We start from the raw sequence: 25,928 nt of genomic DNA on the forward strand, positions 1-25,928 counted from the left end.
AGAAGAGCTCTGCATACCTTTCCCAGCTCAATCTCTTCCAGCTCTTAGGTAATCACACCCTTGACTTTAATAGTATTCACTTCCTTGCTGTTGTTTATGGTTTTACCCCCATGAGTAATTCCTTAATAGTATGATTGAATTTTGCCTATTTTTGAACTTTATATAAGTAGAATCATACAAGTAGGTATTCTTGTTTTGTGTGTCTGACTTCTTTTAATATATATATATTAAATATATATATATATATACATATACATATATATATATATGTAATGTTAACTTTTTTTGAGAGAGAGGGAGAAAGAGAGAGCATATGCACTAGGAGGGGAGGAGCAGGGAGAGGGAGAGAGAGAGAATCCCAAGCAGGCTCCACACAGCATGGAGCCCAACTCACTACTGTGAGATCATGACCTGAGCCAAAATCCAGAGATGGATGCTTAACTGACTGAGCCACCCAGGCACCCCAGCTTACTTTATATTTTAAAGATCCATCGATACTACTGTCTTACTATAACTGTAGTTCATTAATTTTGGTTGCTATATAATCTTTCATTTTATGAATTCATCATAATTTATCCATTCTATTGTTGATGGACATTTGAATTATTTCCACTTTTTCCTGTTGCAAACATTCTTGTGTATGTCTTTTGGTGTATCTCTGTATGCATTTCTGTTGTGTATATACCTAGGCATGAGCCCGTGACTTCATATTGACTATTTTCCAAAGCGGTCATATCAATCAACACTCTCTGCAGTAGAATATGAATGTTTTTGTTGTTCCACACCCTCATTGGTAGTTGCATTGACTTTTAAAATGCTTTCTTTTAGAGGTACCAGCGTGGCTCAGTTGACTAAACATCTGACTTCATCTCAGGTCATGATCTCACAGTCATGGGTTCAAGCTCCACAGTAGGCTCTGTGCTGACAGCTCAGAGTCTGGAGCCCGCTTCAGATTCTGTGTCTCCCTCTCTGTCTCTGCCCCTCCTCTGCTAGCATTCTCTGTCTCTCAAAAATGAATACAAATGTTTAAAAAATATAAAAATAAATAAAATGCTTTCTTTTAAGTATTATTAAACATTATTATAAATGTATAAATAATATAAAATATTATTAAATATTAAAACAACATAGGTAAAGTAAATTTATTGTTTATTACCCGTATGTTCTTGTAATTTAAACATCTGGATTTTATTTGAGGAGTGCATATGTGAGGCAGGGGTGAATAGAAGTATTTCAGAGGTACATAAACTCTTTCTGGTTATTAATGTCCACTTGCTAAATTATGTCTTCCTACTAACCTAACTACTACTCTGAAGACCAGGAAAAAAATAATACCGCTTTAAAAAAGGAGAGAGAGATGCCTGGCTGGCTTAGTCAGTAGAGCATGTGAATCTTGATCTAAGGGTCATGAGTTCAAGCCCCACATTGGGCTTGAGAGCTTATTTAAAACAAAAAAATGGAGAGAACATTTTTGTAACTTTTCATTCGTGGTGATATCGAATCTATATTGAGTGATAATTGCTTGATTGCTATGTGCCAGGCACCATGCTAATAAGTACTTAATACATGTGAACTTACTTAATCCTTATAACAATTTTTCCCATGAAAAACTGAGGCACAGAGTGGTCAAGTAACTTGCTGAAAGTTGACAATTGGTTAATCTTAGAGCCAGAACTGAAGTTAGTCCAGTTTCGCTAGCTCTAATTTGTGAACAGTTACTAATTAGACCTCCTGCCCATATTGGTGAACTTTGGGTAGAGTGACAGTAATCCTCCGGAGCCACCGTATTTCCTCTCAGGTGGCTGAATTAGGGCTTGAGATGTTTACTCTGGTACTAAGGGTTAGGTAAGAGGGGTTGCTTGAACTTCAGAACAGACATTTCCTTTCACTTGCTCCAGAAGTTGGAAGAAGCTGAAGCCATATGAGTTCTGGGGCAGGTACTGGTTTTATCGGAGTGAATGAGACTTGGCCTCCTCCTCTCTTCTCTAGTGTTTTCAGGGGGCACTCAGCCTTCATTCCCCTTGGGGCTTGAGAGGAAGATGTTGAGAATGGGAGATAGGAGGCCATAGAGGAAATTTTTTCAGTTTCCCTAATTGTCCAATAATGTGCAACACATTCTTCTGTAGAAAAGCTACATTGTAAACATCAGAAACCTTCCCAGACTGGCTCAGGAAACCTATAATGTAGCTAAAATAGTAGGTGTTTGCAGCTGAATTGTTTCTAGTTTTTTGTTTTCATTGCAAATGTGTAGGACTTCAGTTATAGGCAAATGGGCTAGCCTGAGAATTTAGCTACATTATTTATGTAGGAAAATAAACAGCTTTCCAAACAGCTAAGACCACATATTTATCTGGGTATAGAAAAACTGCTTCAAGAAAACTGTATAATAAGCACTTTTTATAATAAAGTGAAAACCATGTCTAATAAGATAGGGAATCATTTTCTATGGACACACTGTCACTGGGACCAAATTTTGATTAGCTAAGATAGTTTAAAAAATTCTATCAATACAGGGGCACCTGGGTGTTTCAGTTGGTTGAGCATCCAACTCTTGATTTCAATTCAGGTCATGATCTCACGGTTCATGGGTTCAACCCCCGAGTCAAGCTCCGTGCTGGTAGCGCAGAGCCTACTTGGGATTCTCTCTCTCTCTCCTCCTCTCTTTCTGCCCCTCCCCCATCCGTGCTCGCACATGCTTTCTCTCTCTCAAAATAAATAAACTTTAATAAAAAGTATAGCGATGCAAAAAAATTCATCTGCTTTTCATTTGTCATACATGGACTTTTATTTACCAGCCTACCTAAAACATTGAGACATATTCATGTAGCTTCCTGAATGACTTGGAGATCTTCAGACTTGCGTGGCAAAAGGGATGATTATTAATAATCTGCTTCAGGCTACAAGCTAGAATAATTCAAAAGGAAATGTGCATTACTAATACAGCAGAGCCCATAAATTCTCAGTGTCAGTTTGCCACTTGTGGCTGAAAATTGCAGTCAGGCTGGTTGGCTAGAGGCAAAAAGACTAGAGTTACATAATATTTATGAGGTCTGGAGTTAGCAGTCACCAAAACCAAATATTGTTAATCTTTCAGATTACTCAGTGAAGTCAGCATCATCTAGTCGTGACAGTGGAGTTGAGAGTAGATTTGGTAATGATGAAACATTAGTTATAAGTATAAATTCTGTCCATGTCAGTCCACTGCTACCCCCCTTTACAGGATATATAGCTTTCTTGTTTTGTATATTATCTCCAAAATAACTACCTGAGGGACCCCACACCATTGGGCAAAAATCTACTTGCTGCCTAAGGTTTTATGAGGCAAAGGTGGGAACAAAACTTCCCTCACTCTGCAGTATTTCTCTAAAATGTCCCATGTTGAACTTCCATGAGGACTTCTTGCCTCTCTGTACATCATCACGATGGCCACGCCCCAAACACTTTTCTGATCCCAGCCAGCATGTTACATCACACTGTGCTCAGAAACAATGAAGTGTCCAGCCCTGTGCTCTTCTTCTGTGCTCGAGTGTACTCAGGAGTCTGACTTGCATAGTATGTGAGCGGCTGAAGGTCTGGACCCTTGAATCGCTCCCCAGCAGCACATGTGGTTTGTGAAGTGCAAATGAGACATGTGTGGATAACTGGACGGTTCCACCATCAAGAAGCACTAGTCCCAGAGCAGTTCCTGGCTTACAGCCCAGGAGCAAGTGCAGGTCAGTGCTCATTGTAAATGCTCGTTTTTTCACGTATACACAGCATCTAGATTTAAAATAACCCTTCCATTTCCCATACTTCTTAGAGTTCTTTAGGAAAGATACATTTTTTTTTTTAGTGCTGGATGAGATACTTCTTAAACTTTTTATTGAAAATTTTAAATATAGGGAAAAGCACACAATAAACTTCATGCTCTTACCTGTAGGTCAGATATTTTTAATGGGAAAAAACTAGTCATATTTTTTTCTGTCATCTGTATAGCATAATGATTTTCCAAACTTGTAGGTGGAGTAGGAAGTAGTATTCTGAAACTCATGAAGGAAAATGCATCAGGAGAACATTTGCTTTATAAGGAAGCAATAGACGATTCCCTGCTTCTTGCCCCTCTCTACAACTCTAAGACAATTTGCTCTTCTCAGAGGGACGTCAAACTAAATACAAGAGGATCCTAGTAACTAGAGCTAAACAGAATCCTTGTTCAGAAGGCTGGCAGATTAGCCTTTTTTTTTTTTTTTTATGTTTATTTTTTTTAGAGAGAGAGTATGAGCAGGGGAGGGAGAGAGAGAATCCCAAGCAGGCTCCATGCTGTCAGCACAGAGCCCAATGCAGGCCTCGAATTCATGAACTGTGAGATCATGACCTGAGAAGAAATCAAGAGAAGAAATCACTTATCCAGCTGAGCCACCCAGGTGTGCCTGGCAGATTAGTTTTAAATTTATTTTTATTTAAAGTTCCTGGCCTCTTTCACTGTTGCAAGACCAGGGGAAGGTTTGTAATTGTGCTGTTTGCTTGATGCATTCAGGTATTTGCATGCTTGTGGGCACAGTTATAGTTATGGAAGGGCTGGCTGAATCGAGATAAGAACCCAGCACTAAAAAGATTTATGGTCACTCCAGCATAACCCAGGCGTGTAATTCAAAATAAAGCAAGACTAAGCTATAAAATGAGATAAGTAATATGGACAATATATATATAAATAATATAGATACGTAGATTTATTTAAATCTTAAAAAACTCTCCCCCCCCCCTTCCCTCCCTGCCATGATTAGGTCATTGTTTTGGGGGGAAATATTTTAAATATCAAACCCTTCCAAAAAAAGTCTATCTTTTTTTTTTTTTTGATGTTTTTACTTGACTGGCACTTTTAGCACTTGTTAGCCTACCCAGTCCAGCACTTCATATTTGGGAAGAGGGAGGGTATTTGGGGAGGAGAGACAGAGTAAGAAATGTGAATGGGCAATAATGGAAATAAAAGTCTAGTTAACCCATCAGCCTAACTCACTTCTTTCCAATAAAATTAGGGTATGAGTCTGTATGTATGACTTTTTTAAATGTTAAGGAACATAAAAATATGACACTGGAGTATGTCAGTTGTTTTAACTTAACTCTTTAAACTTTTTTTAAATGTTTATTTATTCCTGAGAGAGAGAGAGACAGAGATAGAGTGTGAGCAGGAGAGGGGCAGAGAGAGAGGGAGACAGAGAATCCGAAGCAGGCTCCAGACTCTGAGCTGACAGCACAGAGCCTGACATGGGGCACGAACTCACGAACTGCGAGATCATGACCTGAGCTGAAGTTGGTTGCTTAACCAACTGAACCACCCAGGTGCCCCTAAATTTAACTTTTTAAAGAAAAATAAGTTTAATTATTACACAAAAAGAAATTGCTGTCTTATGTTTATGCAGAAAGTTTGAAAAAAATCCATTTATAATAGCATTTATAATCCATTTATAATAGCCTAGGAATAAACAAATAATAACAAATGTATAGGACTTGTATGAAAAAAAAACCATTAGACATCTACTGAGGGATGTTTAAAAAGTCTGTGGTACTTGGGGCGCCTGGGTGGCTCAGTCGGTGGGCGGCCGACTATGGCTGGAACCTGCTTCCAATTCTGTGTCTCCCTCTCTCTGCCCCTTCCTGCTTGCTCTCTCTCTCTCTCTCTCTGTCTCTCTCTCCAAAAAATAATAAACATTTAAAAAAAAGTCTATAGTACCTATGAAGACATCTCTCTTTTTTTTTTTTTTTAACATTTTAACGTTTATTTTTGAAAGAGAGACAGAGACACTGTGAGTGGAGGAGGGGTGGAGAGAAAGGGAGACACAGAATCTGAAACAGGCTCCAGGCTGTGAGCTGTCAGCACAGAGCCCCATGCGGGGCTCGAACCCACGAACCGGGAGATCCTGACCTAAGCTGAAGTTGGATGCTCAACCAACTGAGACACCCAGGCACCCCCAGACATCTCTTAAATAAGACAACTAAGTGTTTTAAAGAGTCAGATTCTCCCTAGATTAATCCATAAATTCAATGTAAGTCCAATTATGTGGCCAAAAACACTTTAAACAAGGTTGAAATGCAAATGGAAAACAATAATTTGAAACAATACAGTGCACAAATGTTTCATCTTTCTAATTCACAGAGCACTCTTAAAAATCAGTCAAGTAAAAAACAACTCAAGAGGCCTAAATAAGATTTCACAAAGGAACATAGATACATAAAGAGATCTTAATAGTATCTGAGGAAAAACAAGTAAAAGCAAGATATCATTTTTTGTTTATCAGATTGACAAAGATTTTAACAATAATATTGGTGATGATGTAGGGAGATAGGCACCACTGAGAATGTAACTTGCTATTACGTGGAAAGCAGTTTTGCAAATGGCAGAATTTTGCATATTTCTTAACCTATGAATTCTGCTTCTGGGAACTTAAGCTAAAAAGAATAATTGGTCAAATGTGCAACTGTATTTGTAAAAAGCATATTATGCAAGACAAAAACAAAAACAAAAAACAAACAAAAAGAACTTACCTAAATGCTCATCACTGGTTAAAAAAAGTGCTATGTTACCCATCGATATGAAGGAATACTATGAAACGAATAAAACAACCCAAGAGGCCTAAAAAGAATTGTGTAGCTCTGTATTTGTTGTTAAAGATGGATATCTTCCATATATTGTAGAGAGACGTTAATTGCTTTCAAAAAAGCAGCTTAACAAAACTACATGTACAAACTGAATATTTATAAAATATGATACATTAATATGAAATGTAATAGCAATATATTAATGAATACTTAGAGAAATGTTCTAAAGTGTGTTTGCAGCGGTCATCTCAGGAAGCTTTTTACTGTTCCTGACTTTTACTGTTTATGCTGTTTTAATATTATAAAAATAATTAATACCACACGCATACCATTTTCATAGTAAGAAAAACAAAACAAAAAATAACAAGAAAAACAAAACATGGGCTTTCCATGGACTATGGCTCATTCTGTGTGGTTTCAGGAGAGGACAGAGCACATCCACTCAAGAGGATGACCTTTGAGAAGTGGGTTTGGAATGAAAAAATTAATGCTAGACACTGTCTTCTTCACAGCTGCTGAAGACCCACAAAAGAGCTTCCATTGGGAAGATTGTATGTCACGTCCATACTTGTTATTAGAAAGCACTTGGTCATATGGAACAAAGTAGGATGATTGTCCGGAATAGTGTTCTGGCACACTGAATAGCCACATAGACCAAATCATCCCTCGGTCAGACCCAGTGTAAAGGTCAGTCATGACAATGAAAGGCAAAGGGGCTGTGGAGTTGTTGGTGAGCTCACACCTATTATTTCCATGTTCCTTACCAGGTCCTTTTGACTCAGGGCTGGAACAAAATGATTTGCAGCTATTTCTAAAAACTGGTTCTGCTTTTTCTTTTTCTCCTCTCCACTTCCTAGGAGCCATCAGCAGGTAAAGACAAGATTATTGTCCATAGTGAGGGCAGTGTCCTCATTTGTGTTGTGGTATATTTTTATAGACACCATACACCTGACACTATCCTTAAGCCCAGTCTCATTTGCGGCTGGGCTCCCCAAATTTTATTCTTCTCAAATGAAGAAGTTTTCATAGATTTCTATCTAATGCTTTAAAAAAAAAAATTACAGTTTGGTATCTCAGAAATCTGTCCCTGTGGGTGTTCACTTGGATTCTGAAAATGGAGCTAGGTCTTGAAGTGGTTTCTGAATAAATAATGAAACATGTGTTTAAAGTCTGTAACTCTTCCTTCTGCTTAACCACATCCTAGATAACCCGCCAATGGTAAGTGTCATTTGTGTGAATAGATTCTCTAGTTTTAGTTTTCAAGGCCCTTTTTCTTATTCTAGCTGTCCGAATGATTAATGTGACTAGGAAAATACTGTTGACCCATTTAAATCATGTCAAACAACATCCAGTGCTCATCTACATAATGAAATACACACTGAACATTACATCTTGAGTGTGGGAGCCAGTGAACTACAAAATAATGTTTTACTCATGTAGCTTATAAAATAAAATATAAGACATTATGACTAACTATAGCATTAAATATTAAACTATTCAAATGGTAACTGTCAGCGAAAATCACCTGTAAACTGAAACAGCTAATAGCATTTCTGCTTTTATAGTTAATTAGAGGAAGTGGGGGTGGTTGCATGCAACAGTGTGAGTTTAAGAAAAGTCTTTATGTCAAAGCACGTTTTAATATTATTTGACTCTTATGAGATTTGTTGTGTATAGTTGAGTTTTTTCAATTGTTAATCAGTGGTTGTGAAAATAACAGTTTGCTGAAAAATTAAAAAAATTGTTTGACATTTTTATCATGGTTTCATTAAATTGGTCCCTGAATAATTTTTAAAGCAGCTAATTTATAGTTGAAACTATTTTGATCAATGATCAGATAACAAAGATAAGCTTTGACTGCTTTTACAATATTTAAACTTTGTAAGGACATCATTTGCACAGTGTTTAAATAAATGCAAATTTTAAAGGCACTGAATTTAGGCTATTAGGTTTCCATGGTTACACCTTTCCAAGTTATTTTGTGTACTGTGTAAATAGGTCTGTGAGTCACTGATAATTATTTGTTTTTTTGTTTGTTTGGTTAGTAATTCTGTGTGTAGCTGAATTTAATACAGTTCACATGGCTTGCTTTGGTTTATGTATATTTTGGTGTTTGTGATTGACAGTGATTGAGCATTTCTTATGGAGTGCTTGCCTTTTTTGTCATAAATGATGTATGTTGGTGGTGCTTGAAATGTAAATAAGTTCTTCCTGTATCACTGTTTAATAAACAGGAATTTTTATGCAAAGAAGACTTCTTGGTACAATAAACAATAAGGTTTGGTGAGCTCTAGAATGTTTCTATTAAATAGTTGCACACTGAAACAAATATATTGAAAACCTTACAAACTTTAAGTGATTGAGTTTACCAAGGACAATGTAACAATTTATGGATAAACACAATATGGACTGAACACTGCTTAGTAACAATAAAAAATAGCATCTGCTGTCACTCTTAAAATTGTTTGTAGGGGCGCCTGGGTGGCGCAGTCGGTTGAGCGTCCGACTTCAGCCAGGTCACGATCTCGCCCTCTGTGAGTTCGAGCCCCGCGTCGGCTCTGGGCTGATGGCTCAGAGCCTGGAGCCTGTTTCCGATTCTGTGTCTCCCTCTCTCTCTGCCCCTCCCACGTTCATGCTCTGTCTCTCTCTGTCCCCCCCCCAAAAAAAAAAAACAAAAAAACAAAAATTGTTTGTAATAGTGAGCTTTATAGGGAATGTCTTCAATGCCAAGTAGAATCTTTCTAAAACATGATTTCTCCTATCTCACCTTTTGCACAGATATCAAAACTATTCTGTATACTAATGTGTTTGGAATGATATGATTCTTGAGAAAAATTGGGGTCTTTTATGCCTCTGAATGGAAAAAGAGATTTTCCTTAGACTTCACCATTAGCCATCAGGATTCTAGAAAGGAAGGCCTCACCAAGAATTCTCAGAAAAATGTCAAAATTAGGCTGTGCATAATTCATCCTAGTGAGTCTGACTCTTCTCTCAATACACTACAGTCATGAGATGCTATCCGGTTTGTAAAGTATTAATACATCTGCAGCCCCCATTGATGGTCAGGATGGTCCTATAATGAAGGCAGGAGAGGCCCTGTGCTCTGGATAGCGTGGTTTTTAAGTAGCAGCTCTGAGACCCAATCTAGGATCTTATGAATACTTTGTGAGTGGCCAAAGCACATTTTGAAATTCGGGCTGGTTTCTACCTACTGATTAGTCCATTTTACAGTGCCCTCCTTCCACCATACAACCTATGATCACAATTGCAATTTATCAAGTGCTTACCTTGTGTCCCTTTCCATACCTCATGTCGTACAATTATCAAAGCAGCCCTGTGAAGAGGGTATTACTGTTCCTGTTACCGGATGAGGAAACTAAGGCTTAGAGTGTTTCACTAACTTGTCCAACTGAACCAACTATTGCTCAAAGAAGGAAAACCAATTTAAGCAAGAACTCAAGTAAATATAATGCCACGGGCATTCACAAAATATAAAAGTTTTTTAAGTTTATTTACTTATTTTGAGAGAGACAAAGACAGCACGAGTGGGGGAGGGGCAGAGAAAGAGGGAGCTAGAATCCCAAGTAGGCTCCACACTGTCAGCATGGAGCCTGACATGGGGCTTGAACTCACGAAACCGTGAGATCATGACTTGAGCCGAAACCAAGAGTCAGATGCTTAACCAGCTGAGCCAACCATGCACCCCTAGAAAAATTTTTTAAGTTTATTTATTTTGGGAGAGAGAGACAGAGTGAGAGCAGGAGAAGGACAGAAAGAGAGAATCCCAAACAGGCTCCGCACTGTCAGTGCAGAGCCCAACACAGGGCTTGAACTCACAAAATGTGAGATCATGATTTAAGCCAAAATCGAGTTGGATGCTTAACAACTAAGCTACCCAGGTGTCCCTCAAATGTTTAAGTTCCATAGTATTTACTTCTTTTTACCTCCAAATTGGCTGTGTTTTATTTAGGCATGTTAGGGTTGTTTTTCTTTTTCTAACATTCCACTAAATGTTCAATACACCTCACATTAGACAATAAACATGTTTCAAATATTGTATACATCAGATGTTTTGGTATTGTGGTTATATTGAAGACGTTAGTCTAAAACTGAGATGATGAGGGCACCTGGGTGGCTCAGTCGGTTGAATGTCCAACTCTTGATTTTGGCTCAAGTCATGATCTCATGAATTTGTGGGTTTGAGCCCTGCGTCAGGCTCCTCACTGTCAGAACGGAGCCCTCTTAGGATTCTCCCTCTCTCCCTCTCTCTCTCTGACCCTCCCCCCTCATGTCCTCTCTCTCTCTCTCAAAATAAATAAACTTAAAAAAAATAAAAATGAGATGAAATAAGTAAAAATGAGATCATGAATTTGTCATTCCACCAAATGTGAATAATCTTGGTCAGCTACAGTTTTCAAGTAATACTGTTTTCAGATTGAAAAGCAGCCTGCTTAATACAGATAGAATACATGTTTTGTTAGGGGTGATGTGATAGTTTTAATTTTTAATCTTAATCTTCAGTGCAAAAATAATGGTCTTATAGTTGAGCATTCGTTAAACAAAAAAAAAAGACAAGGAAGAGTTTGTAAGTAGGCTTCTGTGGGACTCCTTTTAAGCCTGTACCATTTTAATGCATTGCACTTTTTGCATTCATGCCTAAAGCTGTGGAGTGATTATTCACATGGTTAACTAAGTCTGTACGGTTTAATTGAATATAGAACTATTTGTGGCAGCATAACTACATCAGTCCAAACTTTTCCTTTTAGTAAAGAGGTTACTGTTTATTTTCTCTTTATTTTTCTTGTGAAAATAACCCCTTGGTGAGTAATCTTGGCTTCTATTGTTTAAATCTATATAATCTCAACTGCAGAAGGTTAGAAATATATTGTTTTCCTGGACCTTTAGCTTCCTCATTTTGGGTTGTGATTATTGACCTACCTACATACCTATCACTCCTGTTGCCTGGTTACAGAGCAGAAACAAAACTCCCCAAATTGTCAAAATACCATGGTAGAATTTATATTTAAATGTTTTCTTTTTATTTCATGCCTTTCACTTGGAATTGTACAGTGAAACATTCTCAGAAAAATATTATGATGTAAAAAAAAAATTTTTTTTTTTTTTTTGGTGTTGATACTGCAGTTTTGGTCGAAGCTCTGAGCTATTTTATACCAGTTGTTTGCATAAATAACTTTAAATGGTTCATAAAAAGATAGAAAAATACACCCAAAAATATAACTAGAGCATGTTGCATATAGAATTCAGTTGACACTATTGTAAGATGAGGACTAAAATTACACTCTTTTCAAATGCTTTAATACAATTGAAAATTTTTCATGGTAAAGTTGTGCCTTTGATCACAAACTGTAAGTCCCAACGTCTTCTATTAAAGGGTATTGTTATCCAAATAAGTAATATTTTGAGTAGTGTTTTATATGACAGTAGTATTTATAAAGTCTTTTTTTAATTAAAGAAGGACTTTCTTACTATATCATTTTTTAAAACTCATGATATTTTTATATGAACTTTCTCTAAAGTTGAATTCCATGTGTGATTTCTGTGAAATTGCTCTTTCTGATTCTTATTTATGTGCTTTAATACAGAATTTTTCTATGTTCCTCTTCTGTAACCAAATTGTGTGGTAACAGGAATGCTTCTTTTGAGAAATTTTGGAAGGTGGAAGTTTGCCAGATGTTCTGCACTAACCTACCTAGAAGAGTTACATTCTCTGGGTATCAGGAGTGTGTGAATTTCTTTCTTCTCCCTTTGATGAAATGAACATTTGCTTTTGGTTCGTTTTGGTGTTGTACTTCTACTCTCATCAGAGTTTGCCTTTTATTCTGTATTTAAACGATATCACGGCATCCAGAAAATCTGGCAAAGAAAATGATATTTTGATGACATTTTCCACAGGGCTCAACTAGAATGAATTATTACATTTTAACCACAGCCCTAATAAACAGCTCCTTTATTTCCCCTGGAAAGACACAATATTTCTTTGTCCAAGAAGTTGCCTGAGTATATGTATTGTTGAAGTGCTAAAAAGCTGCTTTTCTCTAAACTTTAGCTGAGAGACAATGGGATTTTCTAAGCATATACTATTGCAGTGTGACTCAATATTGTATGATTCTAAAAACGAATTTAGATTTAAATTTTGAAGTAAACATTTTTTACCCTAAATGGAGAAAATTCACACAACAGCCCTATTTCCTTCTATACATTAGTCATTTCCACGTAACTTCCACTTATCCACCAAATGATCTTTCAGTTTTAGATTTTGAGTTCTTACTCTAATCTTTGACTCCCCTCCCCCACCTGTGGTTGGGCCAGCCCAAAGGAATTTTTTTCTAGGCCCACAAATATAAGTCTACTCTATTAACTAGGTTTTGTTTATTGATAATGTGTTTGCAGACTAGGTTGGGGGTGTGTTTGTCTCCCAAGAAGAGGGGAATGCTTTTCGTTTCAGTCACATATTCCTGGGTGTTGGTGGTATATACATTAATGAATAATCACATATCATCCAGTTGGCTTTTGTAAAGAAGAAAATGCAGTGTTTTCCCAAACCCATTTCTGAGCTTGTCATTGTCGTTATACTCTATCATTTGCTATTGCTGAATTTTTTAAAAGGAGGAGGGAGGTAGCATGGAGCCAACTTCCTGATGGAGCCTTGGGGAAGGTCATGTTTTGCCGTGACCTGGGCATCATTCTTGAATGTTGTTATTATTGGAGGAGGGTGCCCTCAGGCCACCGCCCTTCCTTTCCCCAGAAGTGCTCTCTCACTGTGGCTGACTTTCTAGCTCATCTTCTCTAGAATCAGGACTCCTGGGCTTTGGCTTATGGCTTGAGGGTGAGTTCTGACATCCATAGGCTAGTACCTGTGAAGGCTACTATTTCTCCTTCCTTTGCTTACTTTTATTGGTAGTAGTGGCCCAGTTCTGTTTTCATCTGACAGGATGCAGCCTCCTAACAATCGCAAATTTAGAGCTTTAAAGCAACCAGGACAAATGTTTATGTGTCAGCATAAAGTGATTTGTGATTTTTTTTTCACTTAAAATAGTTTACACATTTCTTTTTAATGCGTGTGAAATCTCTGTTACTGCGTTAGTAGTCTTAGCTATAACATACTTCAAGGACACACTATTGGATGTTAAGTAGAATCTTTATTTCAGACAAGTATCTATGCCAGTGTATTTTAGACTTGACTTTGTGCTTTATTTTGAACATTAAAGTAAATAATCTGTTTTCCAACACCTGCATAATTGGGCCTGCATCCTCTTTAGAAATGTTGTTTAATAAACACTGTTGCTTTATCATCCAGAGGCTATTGCCAAATGCCGTTAATCAGGCAAAAGAAAAGGAAAAAACAAGTTTTGGTTTTTTTTTTACAGTTTTGTAAAACAGATCCACACTTCTTCTTATGGTGGCATCTTAGCTTGAAATCCAGGAAGCAGTGGTGTATGGTGTCCATATCCACGATTTCCTGAATTGGAGAAAAAGTGTGGAAAGCATCTGGGGAAAAGGAGGCTCTTTACCAGCTTGTTTCCTGTAAGCTCAATTGGAAGACCTTGTCTGTGCAAATAGATTTCAAAATAGAGCCTGCCCTTTGACTGTCTCCATAATTACATGGCTCACTCTGTATTTTATTTGGCAGCCAGAACAGTTAACCCCTGGAAGGAAGGGGCTGATGGCATGGCCAGCTTGGCTCCCCAGACGTGTCCATGGGAATGAATAAACCACTGTTTGGGGAAGCCCATAGCAAAAAACACAGCAGAACAGTCTTCAACTGAATTGAAACTTTTAAAAAACAAGTTTAATAGTGTTTATTATGATTGGTTTAGAAAGTTACTTTGTCCTTATTGTGTAAACTGTAGAGAGGTATTAATTGTTTAAAAAAAATTGGGAGTTGGGGGAGTTCCTGTTGCTTTGATGTAATCAACATCTGTCAACAGAATGAATTTGCTTTTGTTTAGTTTCAAGGGCCCTTGTCCTTTAGCTTTGCCCAATCAGTATCTGCTTCAGCCTGGGGCATTCCCCTAGCTGATTTTTTTTTTTTCTTCAACAAATGCACAGGTTATTTCTTGTGAAATGTGAGCTTCTTGTCTGCTTTATAGTCTCCTTGAAATGGGAAGGAACCTTCAATCTTTCTCATTTACTTTTGAAACATGTACATCTTAGTACTAGATTATGAAAATCAATGTGAGTTATATCAAGTGATGCAGACTATTTAATTTTCCTTTCACAACATCTGTGCAAGTTATCAAACCTATCAAGCAGACAGTCAGTGCTTTAGGTCAAGAAATATAAGGCATGGATGCATTTGCAGTGTTCCCTTTTGGACTTGAAGCACACAGTGCTATAAAAGCCTGTGCTCCTACTCTAGGTAATTGGTTGGAGTTCATGAAGTGTGATCTTTCTGTGACTCTAAATCAGCACCTCGAAAATGTATTTCTGTGGTACAGTCCCTTTCGAGCCTACTGTAGGAAGCAATATTTCTAAACAGTTAAAAATATCTCAGTTTGCTGTCACAATGTTACTTTTTTTTGTAAGTCATTGTATTATTTAAGCAAATCGTTTGGTTAAAAATTAAAATTATCAATGATTGTAAGAGCCATATTTGAAAATGAATTAGCAAAACATTGTTTTCTCTCTTAGTAATCATAAATCATTTAAATCTGGCAGGCATTCCCCCCTTCATCCAAAATAATTGCCTCCATTTGTAAAATCAATTAGATGTTGATATGCTATAAATAATAGTTTTGTTACTAGACTTTGGCATTTGATCATTATGAAAAAATATATTCAGTAAGACATTTTACAGAGTGTCTTTTAAATTACATATTATCTCTGGTTGACATTGTTAACTCATGTAAAGTAGTACAGGCTACTTTATTGTGTTGTTTTCTAGCCAGATACTTAATACCTCTGAAATGTAACATGACGGAGGATTGATGGCTGGCTGCAGGGTGAAAGTGCTTCCCTGGAAACATACAATGAAAAATATAGGTGTTGGTAGCCCACACTTGAGTACAAATAAATATACTTTGTTCAGTTTTACAGCTGCTTAAAATAATAAACATTTTAAATGTCTTTTTGAAAGTTCATTCAGGCCTCTTCCCTAAAAATACTTGTTGGCCAGAAGAAAACTCACATTTTCAAGGATAAAATCGGCTTAATTAAGGGTCATTAGTAGAGGTGCACAGAAAAACCCAGGGCTCAGTGGGTGAAATGGAAGCATTTCATTATGTGGTATAGAATGCATGAGCAGATAACAATTAAAATGGACCCTGAGTAAGAGGCCAGTAAATATAGGGCATGTTGCATGCAGCAACATTAGTTATTTAAAATGAATTCCTCCCTCCATCATACTTGAATTCTGTAATCCCACCTTTCAGACTTCATCTGTAAAGGGAAATAAAATGGAGTTTTTAGAAATTGATGCTATTACCAAATATGAAAATATTTAAAACCATAACTTAGATTTCCATTGCAAATACAGATTTAAAACAGGAAGAATGTGCTGCACTACCCAGAGGACATATACCAATTTCACAAGACACTCAGGCTGCACAGTGTGCTCCTCCATGGAGTGACAGAAGCAGTTGCCTGTAATTTTCGACATTCAGCTGAAACTAGACGCTGATAGAATTTTTGTGACGCTGAAAATAATTCTTACTATTACCTTTGATAACAGTAAATATTCTGGTATTTATAACAAATAACGTATAGATGTACTGCCTGAGGGAACCCTATATAGAGTTTCTGTTACATAATCAACAGTAACAACACTCACTATGATCATTCTTTTAAGATCAAATTAGTCCAAAGCGGCTCCTTGCTGATCTGGGGCTCTCCTCTCCTGAGGTTTCTGATGATTTTCAGTTTGTGTCTCCTTAACCCAGATTGGTCAGCTTGTCCCTTGCAATAATTAGTACGCACCTGAACCTTGTTTCCTGAAAATAGCTTTAACGAAAGGGGGTGTGCGATGCGTCCTAGGTAAATGGTGGTGCCCCAGAGACAGAGAGGCCAGTCCTGTGACTGATGGAAACCTGGCTGGTGTCCCTGCCTGTGATGATGGATGTTGTGCATCAAATTAGCTGTAACATTGACGGTAGCAAGTTGGAAAGTTAGATGCAGTTGTGATAAGGTATCAGCAGTGCTCTTATTTATTTGTTTCTTTGTTTACTTGAGATATAATTAACATAATATTTGTATTGTACTAATTTCCAGTGTACAAAGCAGGGCTTTTACAAAGAAGAGAAATACAAAGGAAACTCAGCAAACCTTTTCTAGAATAGTATGTAGCAGTAACTATAGTTTGGTTATCCTTCGACCCTGAATATAATTGGTACTGGAGATTTTAATTTTACTCATTCTGCATTTAGAAAATTTGTTAACTAGGGGCGCCTGGGTGGCGCAGTCGGTTAAGCGTCCGACTTCAGCCAGGTCACGATCTCGCTGTCCGTGAGTTCGAGCCCCGCGTCGGGCTCTGGGCTGATGGCTCAGAGCCTGGAGCCGGTTTCTGATTCTTGTCTCCCTCTCTCTCTGCCCCTCCCCTGTTCATGCTCTGTCTCTCTCTGTCCCAAAAATAAATAAACGTTGAAAAAAAAAAATTTTTTTTAAAAAAAGAAAATTTGTTAACTACTATTTATTAGTTATAATATGATAAACAAAATAGAGGATTTTGCCCCACCTATTTTTTGCCACATTAATTGGAGGACCATTATCTTCTAAAGGCATGTATTTCTTAAGCCCATTTCTTCATTTCACCTGTGAAAACAGTAGATTTTTTTTCTAGTTTGTAATGAATAGTTAGTGAAATAAACACGGTATGGTACCTTATTATCCTGTTACCTTGTGACAGCATTTATAGGGTGTCTTTTATCAGATTGAAAGAAAAGATTTTGCTTCAAATAAAAAAGTATCATATGAAAGTGGAATTTCTGAGTAGAGTGCAGAACCATAATTGTCAACAGATTGGATATGTTCAGGCTGTGTTCCCAGTGTTTAAGTCATGTGTGGGTGTGCCTGCATCTTTTTGGCAGTGAGCCTATCATTTGGCAGGACAGGTACATTGGCAACACTGTTCATTCTAAAAGTCAATGTCTCAAAAGCCTCAGCCAGATATCCAAGTAGAGGCCTGGTGACTTCGTGCCTCAAGTTTAAGTACATAAAAAAGATTCCCCCTGTAATGACTGTGTACTTGAACTTGATAATGCTGATAAAGATGATCTCTCTATCATGTAATCAGCTGCATTGAAAAAAATCTTCATACGTCCTAAAATTGATCGGCGTCTACATCATCCCATTGCCTGGGATGTAGCATGACAATCAGATGCTGCTGAATGAAGGCACAAATGTCAGAGCTAAAGGAGACCTCAAAGATCATAAAGTACAACTCCCTCATTTTCTTAAGCCTTTCTGTATCAGTGGGCAGCGTCTGAAGTGCTCAGCATAGAGCTTGGCACCAGGAAGCCCTCAACCAATGTTCACTATTATTGTTACTACTTGAGGTCACATAGTTAGGTTTTGGCGGGACCAGGAGCAGAACCATAGTTCCAAGGTGCCATCCGCTGCTCACCCTGGCCCATTTTTCATCATGCATATCACCATCTTATGTAATCTAATGTATTTGTTGGTTTACTTGTTGTCTGTGTTCCGCCACAGAATATAAGCTCCATGAGAGCGGGGACTTTGTCACCTGGTTCAGTCTGCATCCAGAGCATGGCATATAGGAGGAGCTCAGTAAGTAGTTGTTGAATAAAATAATAAATAAATTTAGAGGCCTGCAGGTAAACATGTTGCAGATTTGAGAAGGGAAAGGAAAAAAAAATTAACGCTTATGGAATACCTGCTTTTTAAGATGATTTACATACGTATGTTAGCTCATGCTCACAACAGCCTAGTGTAGAGGAAAGCACTGTTCTTCCCATGTAATGGTGAAGAATGTGGGGCACAGAAGTTCTGGTAACTCAGATCTGTCTGACTTCAAAGCTCCTGCTATTTTCACTACTACAATGCCTCCCAATTAGGTCAGATCTAAGAATTTTCGTGAAAAGTACCTTCATTCTAAATGTTGGATGGTCCCATGTTTATTTTTTCATAATTTTTCAAAAAAACTTTCCTTTAAATCTAATCCCTGAGGAAAAAAAGAAAAGCATGCTATCTACTAGAGCCCCTGCACACTATAGAAAGGCATCTAGGAGTGGCAGACACAGTCCTTGGTTTGGTGGCAGGGGATGTGGATGGAGCCTTAGGCCCCCCATTGACCACTAGAGGTGTGAGTCTTAGTTCCTCATCTGTAAGATGGTGCCATCAACAGCCGCCTGCCTACCAGACAGAATTGGTAAGGAAAAGATCGTGTATGTAGAGCACCTAGCACTGAACTTCATTAAAGAAAGTGGCCATTAAATGTTAACCACATTATTATTGTTACTAATTCCATTAGTGTTACCAGAACAGCAATCATAACGCATACTTTCCTCCAAAGGGAAATACTTACAACCTTGTGTCTTGTCTGTGATCCTATCTAGGGATGCAGTTAGGGAGCCTGGAGTCATCGGTTGATTCCACCTAAGCCTTTGCTTTAGCTGGGATCCAGATTTTCTGTTCCATATCCTTAGACTGCCAGCCAACTTCTGTCAGCCACCTCACCGAAGCCTGTGTTTGGTCAACAAAGGGAGCAGGGCTTGAGAGAGTGGATGGATTAGGTCAACCCAAAACCACTTTTGGAAAAATAACCTAATGGTAGTACCTTTTAATAGTTTTGTAATGCCTTTATGTTTTCTGGATGTTTTTCGTGTGTATGAGAAAAATAATATATTTTGGGGAGGCAACTTGACCTGCTTTCTCACAGCTTTGGGACTTACTACATGTCCCTGGGGAAGTTACTTACCTTTGGGTGCCTCAGTATCTTCAACTGTGAAATGGAGCAATAACAGGTCACAATGCATAGCGTTCTCATTAAGATTCAGGAGCTAACATATGTAAAGTGCCTAGTACAGTAATTGACCCATAGTAAGTGCTCAGTATTAGAAGCTATAATGGAGCACATATTTTCTTTCTCATTTTACTTTTTAAGCGTTCTTGAAGGAAATACCATTTATTAGAATGCAAAGTGTTTTCACATACTTTTTCACATATTCTAATTAATTCTCACCTGAGACTCAAAAGAAGAAACTTGATCAGGGCCATACAGCTACTGAGTGATAGAGCCTAAGTGAAAGTCCAGCTTCTGCTTTCCAACCATCTGCTTTTCCTAGGAAAATGCCCTGCCCCCATATACCAGTTGACAGTCCTAGAGCTGGTGGTGGTGTCTTCTGGAAATGTACAAGCTTCAGGGAATATGTACCTGCCTCTATTTAAAAGAACTTTTGATATTTAAAAGAAGTGGTATTGCTGCATTTTGTCTAGTATTTGGAATTGTTTAAAATAACACCAAAACGATTCTAGAAATTTGATTCAACACAATTACATTCAACTTTATGGAAGAACGTAATTGAGTGAAACTTAGGACACTGAATCACTGACCACTGGGGTTTGTTTGTGTCCGTGCCGTTTTCCAGTTCACTTGGAGATCTTGACTTTGGAGGCCAGTACTCACCAGCAGTTCACGTTTCTATTATGTTTCACAGCTGAAATGTTACTCTAGGCCAGTACTTCTCATACTTTAATGGGCAGGAGAATCACCCTGAGGGCTCATGAAGGCACAGATTGCTGGCCTCATGCCAAAGTTTGAGTCAGTAAATTGAGAAGGGGTCTGATATTTTGCATTTTTTCCCATGTGGTGTTGATATGCTGGTCTAGGTACCACATTTTGAGAAGCAGTGCTCTGGACCAGAAGTTGATGAACTTCTGTAAATGACCAGATAGTAATTATTTTGGGCTTTGTGGGTCATACAGTCTCTGTCACAAGTACTCAACTCTGCCACCGTGGCTCAAAGCAGCCATAGATAATTATAAGCTGTGTTCCAATAAACCTTTATTTATGGGCATTGAAATCTGAATTTCATATGATTTCACATATTAAAAAATATTATTTTCTTATTTCTTTTTAACCATTTAGAAACATAAAAAATCACTTTTAGGTTATGGGCTGTACAAAAACAGGCAGCAGGCCAGATTTGGCCTTCGGGCTATCGTTTGCTGATCCCTGATGTGCAATTGTGACATGTTGGGGAATTTTCAAACTATTGTTTTAATTATAAAAGTAATGCAAGTAGATGGCTTAAAAAGTGGATGGTTAGAAGTATAGAAGAAGATAAAATGAATCAGGAAGTCTTCCTCCCCACCCCCAGCCCCGATCACATGCCCCGCAAATAACCACTGTTGATGAGTATCAATTTTCAGAAATTTTATAGGCATATACAAACTTGTATAAATGTATAAATTATTTTTACATCAATGGGTTTTTTATACATATTGTTCAGCATGTGTTTTTTTCCTGACAACGGATGGTGGCTTCTTTACATATCAACACATAAAAATGATTAAGCTTCTTCTCCAATAGCTTCATAGTTTTCTCTTGCGTAGATATACCATAAAGATTTCCCCAGTCCCCCATTGAGGGGAATTTGTGTTATTTCCCTTTTTTTCTACTACAAAGTGAGGGTCCATCTTCGTATATCCATTATTGCATAATACCTGCAAGGTAAGGTCCTAGGAGATGAACTGCTGAGTCAAAGGATATGTGCATTTAAAATTTTTGATAGATGTTTCTAAATTCCTGTTGTGGGTACTTTCGGATCCTGTGTTCATTTTGTTTCAGGGTTACACCCTACACTTCTGCTATTTAGTCTTTATCTGACTTGAGCATTCATCATAGTGAATTTTGGTATAATGCCTCCCTGCACGTGAACTTAACACAGAGTAGTAATCCTATCAAGGGCAAAAAGTGCAGCTGGCAATTTGTCCAGGATTCTTGAAAGGAAAACAGCTTTAAAGAATATAAAGCCACCCAAACAGTGCCCTGAATCTAGGGTCATCCGCACATTTGCTGCATAAGGTACCACAACAGAAATTGTTCTTTTTGCAGACCTGGTACTTAGCAGATGCTTCTATATGTTTGTTTCCCGTTAGAGTGGAGTTTTCCATTGTCAAACATTTATGTAAACATAGTATTAGCTAATAAATATGCTGTGCTATTATTGTACTAGAACTCAGAATACCACTGCTTTCCTTTCTATTTGGGGCTTTTCCTTTTTTGAGCCAGTGAAGGATTAGGATAATGATTTAATAGACAACAAAGCAGCATCTTAACATGTAGCACTATGTTAGGTTTTTTTAACTTAAAATATGCCTATTTCTGCTCATAGGTTATCATAGAATTCTGTCTTCACCACTCAATCATATCTACTTACACAAGCAGTCAAGCAGTCAACAAAGAAGAAATTTCTTTTTCCGGAGACAAAGAGATATTTCACACAGTATAGTTTTGCCGGCCGCAGCTTCTCCAGCCCACCCAGTGCCTGAGGTACTGTATTGCCTATGATCTGCTGCTCTTTCCAGCCAAGATAAAGGTTAACTGCAGAAGCGATCAAATGTGTTTGCGCCTTTCATTTCTGAGCCTTTTGAATCCTAATTTTTAAAGTTGGTTTATGATTTAAAATTGTGATTTGAGAAGTTGTAACATCTGCAGTTCTATCACGTTAATTTTTTTTAACTAAACCTCTCATCTTACAGCTGCTTAGATTATTCAGAATTAGTTTCTACCATGGAATTTTCTATATTAAATTTCTAACATGAAGGTAAAATTACGTGTCTATAGTTTCTTAACTTTTTCAGAGAAATAAAAAAATTGGCTGTCAAATTGGGATCATTCAGGAGAGATTACTTGAAGCCAATACACTAGGTGTTTTTTTCTAAAGCCTGCCCTTATACTTTCCATAGGATTAGTGCTGCTGTTTTTGAATCCTCTCTTAGAATAATTAAATAAAACCTCTTGCCTCAGAGCATTCTTGATTTTTTTTTTCAGAGATTACAATTCTGTGGAAAGAATCTATTTTCGAAATGCAGTATAAAGGAGGTGTGTGGGTCATGTAGGAAGAATGAGAACAGCTGAAAGAAGTATAGATTTCTCACAAAAATCACCTGCCTTCCCCCCTTTATGCATTTTTTTTTAGCAGTAAACCCACATTAAGTATATTATACTCCCTGAAAGTGAGTGGCCCTTTTTTGTGGAAAGGGGCCAGTGAGACAGGCTACCAGAGCCCAGAAGTATATTCCTGGTATTTCCTTAGTGGGAAAGAAAAGGAAATGTCCAGAGAGATGAATGTATTGTTTTAGAAGTGTCAGTGACAACCCAGTAGCCCTTCTGCCTGTAATTGTAACCTGGCCACATCACAAAGCAGAGTGGAGACGAGAGCACAGTCTGCGGGGGAGACCGGGCGAGCTTTGGGCCCTGGTGGCAAAGCTGTAGGAGCAGGTGCTCATCCAGAGCTCAGCTGTGGTGCTGCGAGCAGTGGCATTACCTGTGTCAGGAAGGGCCCTCTGAACACAGGAATCAGTGACAGTGCTAAGCCCTGTGTGATACGCTTCACGAAGAGCAGACCCCTAACCTCAGCCCTTCCACAGTTGCTGTGATGTCAATTGAAATAGCGTTATCTCCCTCAGCTTCCTGTTCCCAACTGCCGTGTACCCTTCCTGGGTACTGTTCAACAATGCTTATGTGGCACTTTCCATAAATAGATTGTAAAGACCTGAGCAAAACCTTGGGACTGAAAGAAGCTCTGTGTGTAAAATTGTATTTATTTTCTGAATGCTGCCCACAGGTTTAAGTAAGCAGTGGAGAATGTTCTGCAAGGGCGATCAGAGTTGAATGTTTTGAGTTTGGGGGGGGGGGTTCTTTGTTTGTTTTTGACAAGTGATGGAAATGTTCTAGGTATTCCTTATGCACTTAAAAAAAAAGAAAGAAAGAAAAAGAAAAGAAAGCTGTTTGGTTTTGTTCTCTATTCCCTTCTTAGTTTGGGTACAGTTGCGAAGTGTAAGAAAAGTGTCTACGTAATAGGCTTCAGAAGACTTGACAGTCAGCCTTTTACATACGTTCATTCGGAGAGGGTGTTGTGAGCTATCCTTTGCATAAATTTTATCTTTGTGTTACGAAGATGAAAGTGCTCTTAATTAGCCATTGGGCAATTTGGAAGCTTGGTGCTATTTTTTTCATCAATGGCAATAATGCTTCTTACGGGCTTGGGAGGAGGAAGAAAAGAAAACCACTGTTTGTTTTGACCAGAAGTCTACTTCAGACCAGTTTGACTCAAAGCACAGTAAGGTTAACAGACCATCCAGAAGCAGCACTAACAGGCAACGTTAAGTTCAAAAGGGCAGGGGAAGGAACTGGGGGCAGCCTGGAGGGTCTGTTGTGCTGGCTTCGGAGGTCGGTGCTCCGGCAGGAAGGGCAGAGCTCCATGAAGCAGGAGGCTGTGTCCGAAAAAATGATCCCATTGTCGTGTGCTGGGTTCTGATCTTCATTTTCAATCCTTTTTCCTCAAGCACATAAAGAAGCCAGACTATGTGACGACAGGCATTGTACCCGACTGGGGAGACAGCATAGAAGTTAAGAATGAAGATCAGATTCAAGGGCTTCGTCAGGCTTGTCAGCTGGCCCGTCATGTCCTCCTCCTGGCTGGGAAGAGTTTAAAGGTGGCGTCTCACCAAGCCTCAGAAGGGCTTACAGAAGGGGCAACAAACCCTCCTCTTTCCCTTCTTTCCATTTAACTCTTCTTTTGTATACATCTAATTTGTTAAAAACCAAGAAAAGCCTGGGATGGGGGAAAGGGATTTTATTATTTTATGTGTTTTTTTTAAGAGGTAACTTAAAATCCAAATTCAGTTTTAAGTATCAGGATTCCAGAGATACTTTGGGCCCAGTCAGCCTGTCCAACTTGATCCAGGGCAGACAGCTCTGACTTCTGCCTCCTTATTCCTGCCTGTAGTTTCTGCTTTTATTCCCCACATTATTTCTGTGTGCCTGAAGAGTTGTTCTGCCTCATCCTTTGTTTCCTGTTTTCTTGCATTAGCTCTGCAAAGAAAGATTAGAGCAGATAACACAAAGCTATAGGTAATATAAAAATGTAACAACTATGGACAACTATCTTACTACAAGATTTAGTTCTTCCAGAATAATCTGAGAAACACCCTGCTTTATAGGAATCCTTAAATATATATATATATATATATATATATATATATATATATATATATATATATAGGCCTGTAGTTCCCAAAAGGTGGGCAGAATTTAAGAAGTGAGTCTCAGGAATGAAATCACTTAGGGTATCATTTGTGTAATAAAGTTGTTATAGCAACATAACTAAGCTTAATGTGAATATCAAATAACACAAAGCAATATTACAGAAATAGTTAATTTTTAATAAAAGATTTTGTTTTAGAATTTTATGACTTACGAGTTTATGGAGATATCTTCATGTACTCATAAAACTCAATTTTATTTTTGTTTTTTTTAGTTTGAGAGAGGATTTTTTTTAGTTTGAGTTTGAGAAAAAAATACTCTCCAAAGTATTTTTTTAAAACAATGGATTTATTCAGGTATGAAAGAAATCAAGATTTGTGAAAACCAAATTTCTACGATAGGTATCAGACTGAATTTTTAAAATAATGATCCATAATCTCCCCACCATTGCTGCAAAGCCCATGTAAGATTTCTCTTAGATAAGAAGGTGTGGGATGACCTACTTTTCAAGCTTTGTCATCTAAACTGAAGATACTTTTGAGAATGTATTTATATGCTTCAGCTAGCCTGAGGCACTAACCATTGAAGAAGAGGAAGGAATTGCCCAGGAAGCTTTGTGAAGTGTTCAGGCCCAAAGGAGTCATGTCATTGAATGACTCACGGATAATTTAAAGGATCTTAGAGTTTAAAGTCTCCATTTCCTAATAGCCCATAACACCATCCTATGCCCAAACAGTTGTCCAAAAGGCACAATTAAAAATTTAATGTTAATCACCATTAATTAAACTGTTGTATCACAAGTTTATCACAGTAAATTTATATAATCTCATCAGAAAGTACTGTAGCTGTAGACATAGTCAATGAGTGCAGGAAATGACTTCAACGGTTGCTGCACAATTTCTTTATTTAATATTTTAGGTTGACATGACAACTGAAGAGATAGATGCTCTTGTCCATCAGGAAATCATCAGTCATGATGCTTATCCCTCACCTCTAGGCTACGGAGGTTTTCCAAAATCTGTTTGTACCTCTGTAAACAACGTGCTATGTCATGGTATTCCTGACAGGTATTCATTGCTTAATAACATATTGTTCCTTCGGAAACTAAAACATGAAACTAAGATCTATAACATATGTTGAAAGATACTAGTTTAATTGAAACCCA

General features: G+C 37.9%; 1 protein-coding gene across 2 annotated transcripts in view; it reads left to right on the plus strand.

Annotated features, from left to right (window-relative positions):
* METAP1D (methionyl aminopeptidase type 1D, mitochondrial) overlaps positions 1 to 25,928 on the plus strand; it is a 91,049-nt gene that overhangs the window by 51,045 nt on the left and 14,076 nt on the right. For both annotated transcript variants that reach the window (XM_043577046.1, XM_043577048.1), the window contains exons 2-4: positions 21,888 to 22,045; positions 24,064 to 24,213; positions 25,682 to 25,830. In XM_043577046.1, coding sequence (XP_043432981.1) covers positions 21,888 to 22,045; positions 24,064 to 24,213; positions 25,682 to 25,830 — 457 coding nt within the window. The remainder of the gene's footprint in view (positions 1 to 21,887; positions 22,046 to 24,063; positions 24,214 to 25,681; positions 25,831 to 25,928) is intronic.

The sequence above is a fragment of the Prionailurus bengalensis genome, chromosome C1 (assembly GCF_016509475.1).
Source record: "Prionailurus bengalensis isolate Pbe53 chromosome C1, Fcat_Pben_1.1_paternal_pri, whole genome shotgun sequence".
In the NCBI taxonomy this organism is placed as follows: Eukaryota; Metazoa; Chordata; class Mammalia; order Carnivora; family Felidae; genus Prionailurus; species Prionailurus bengalensis.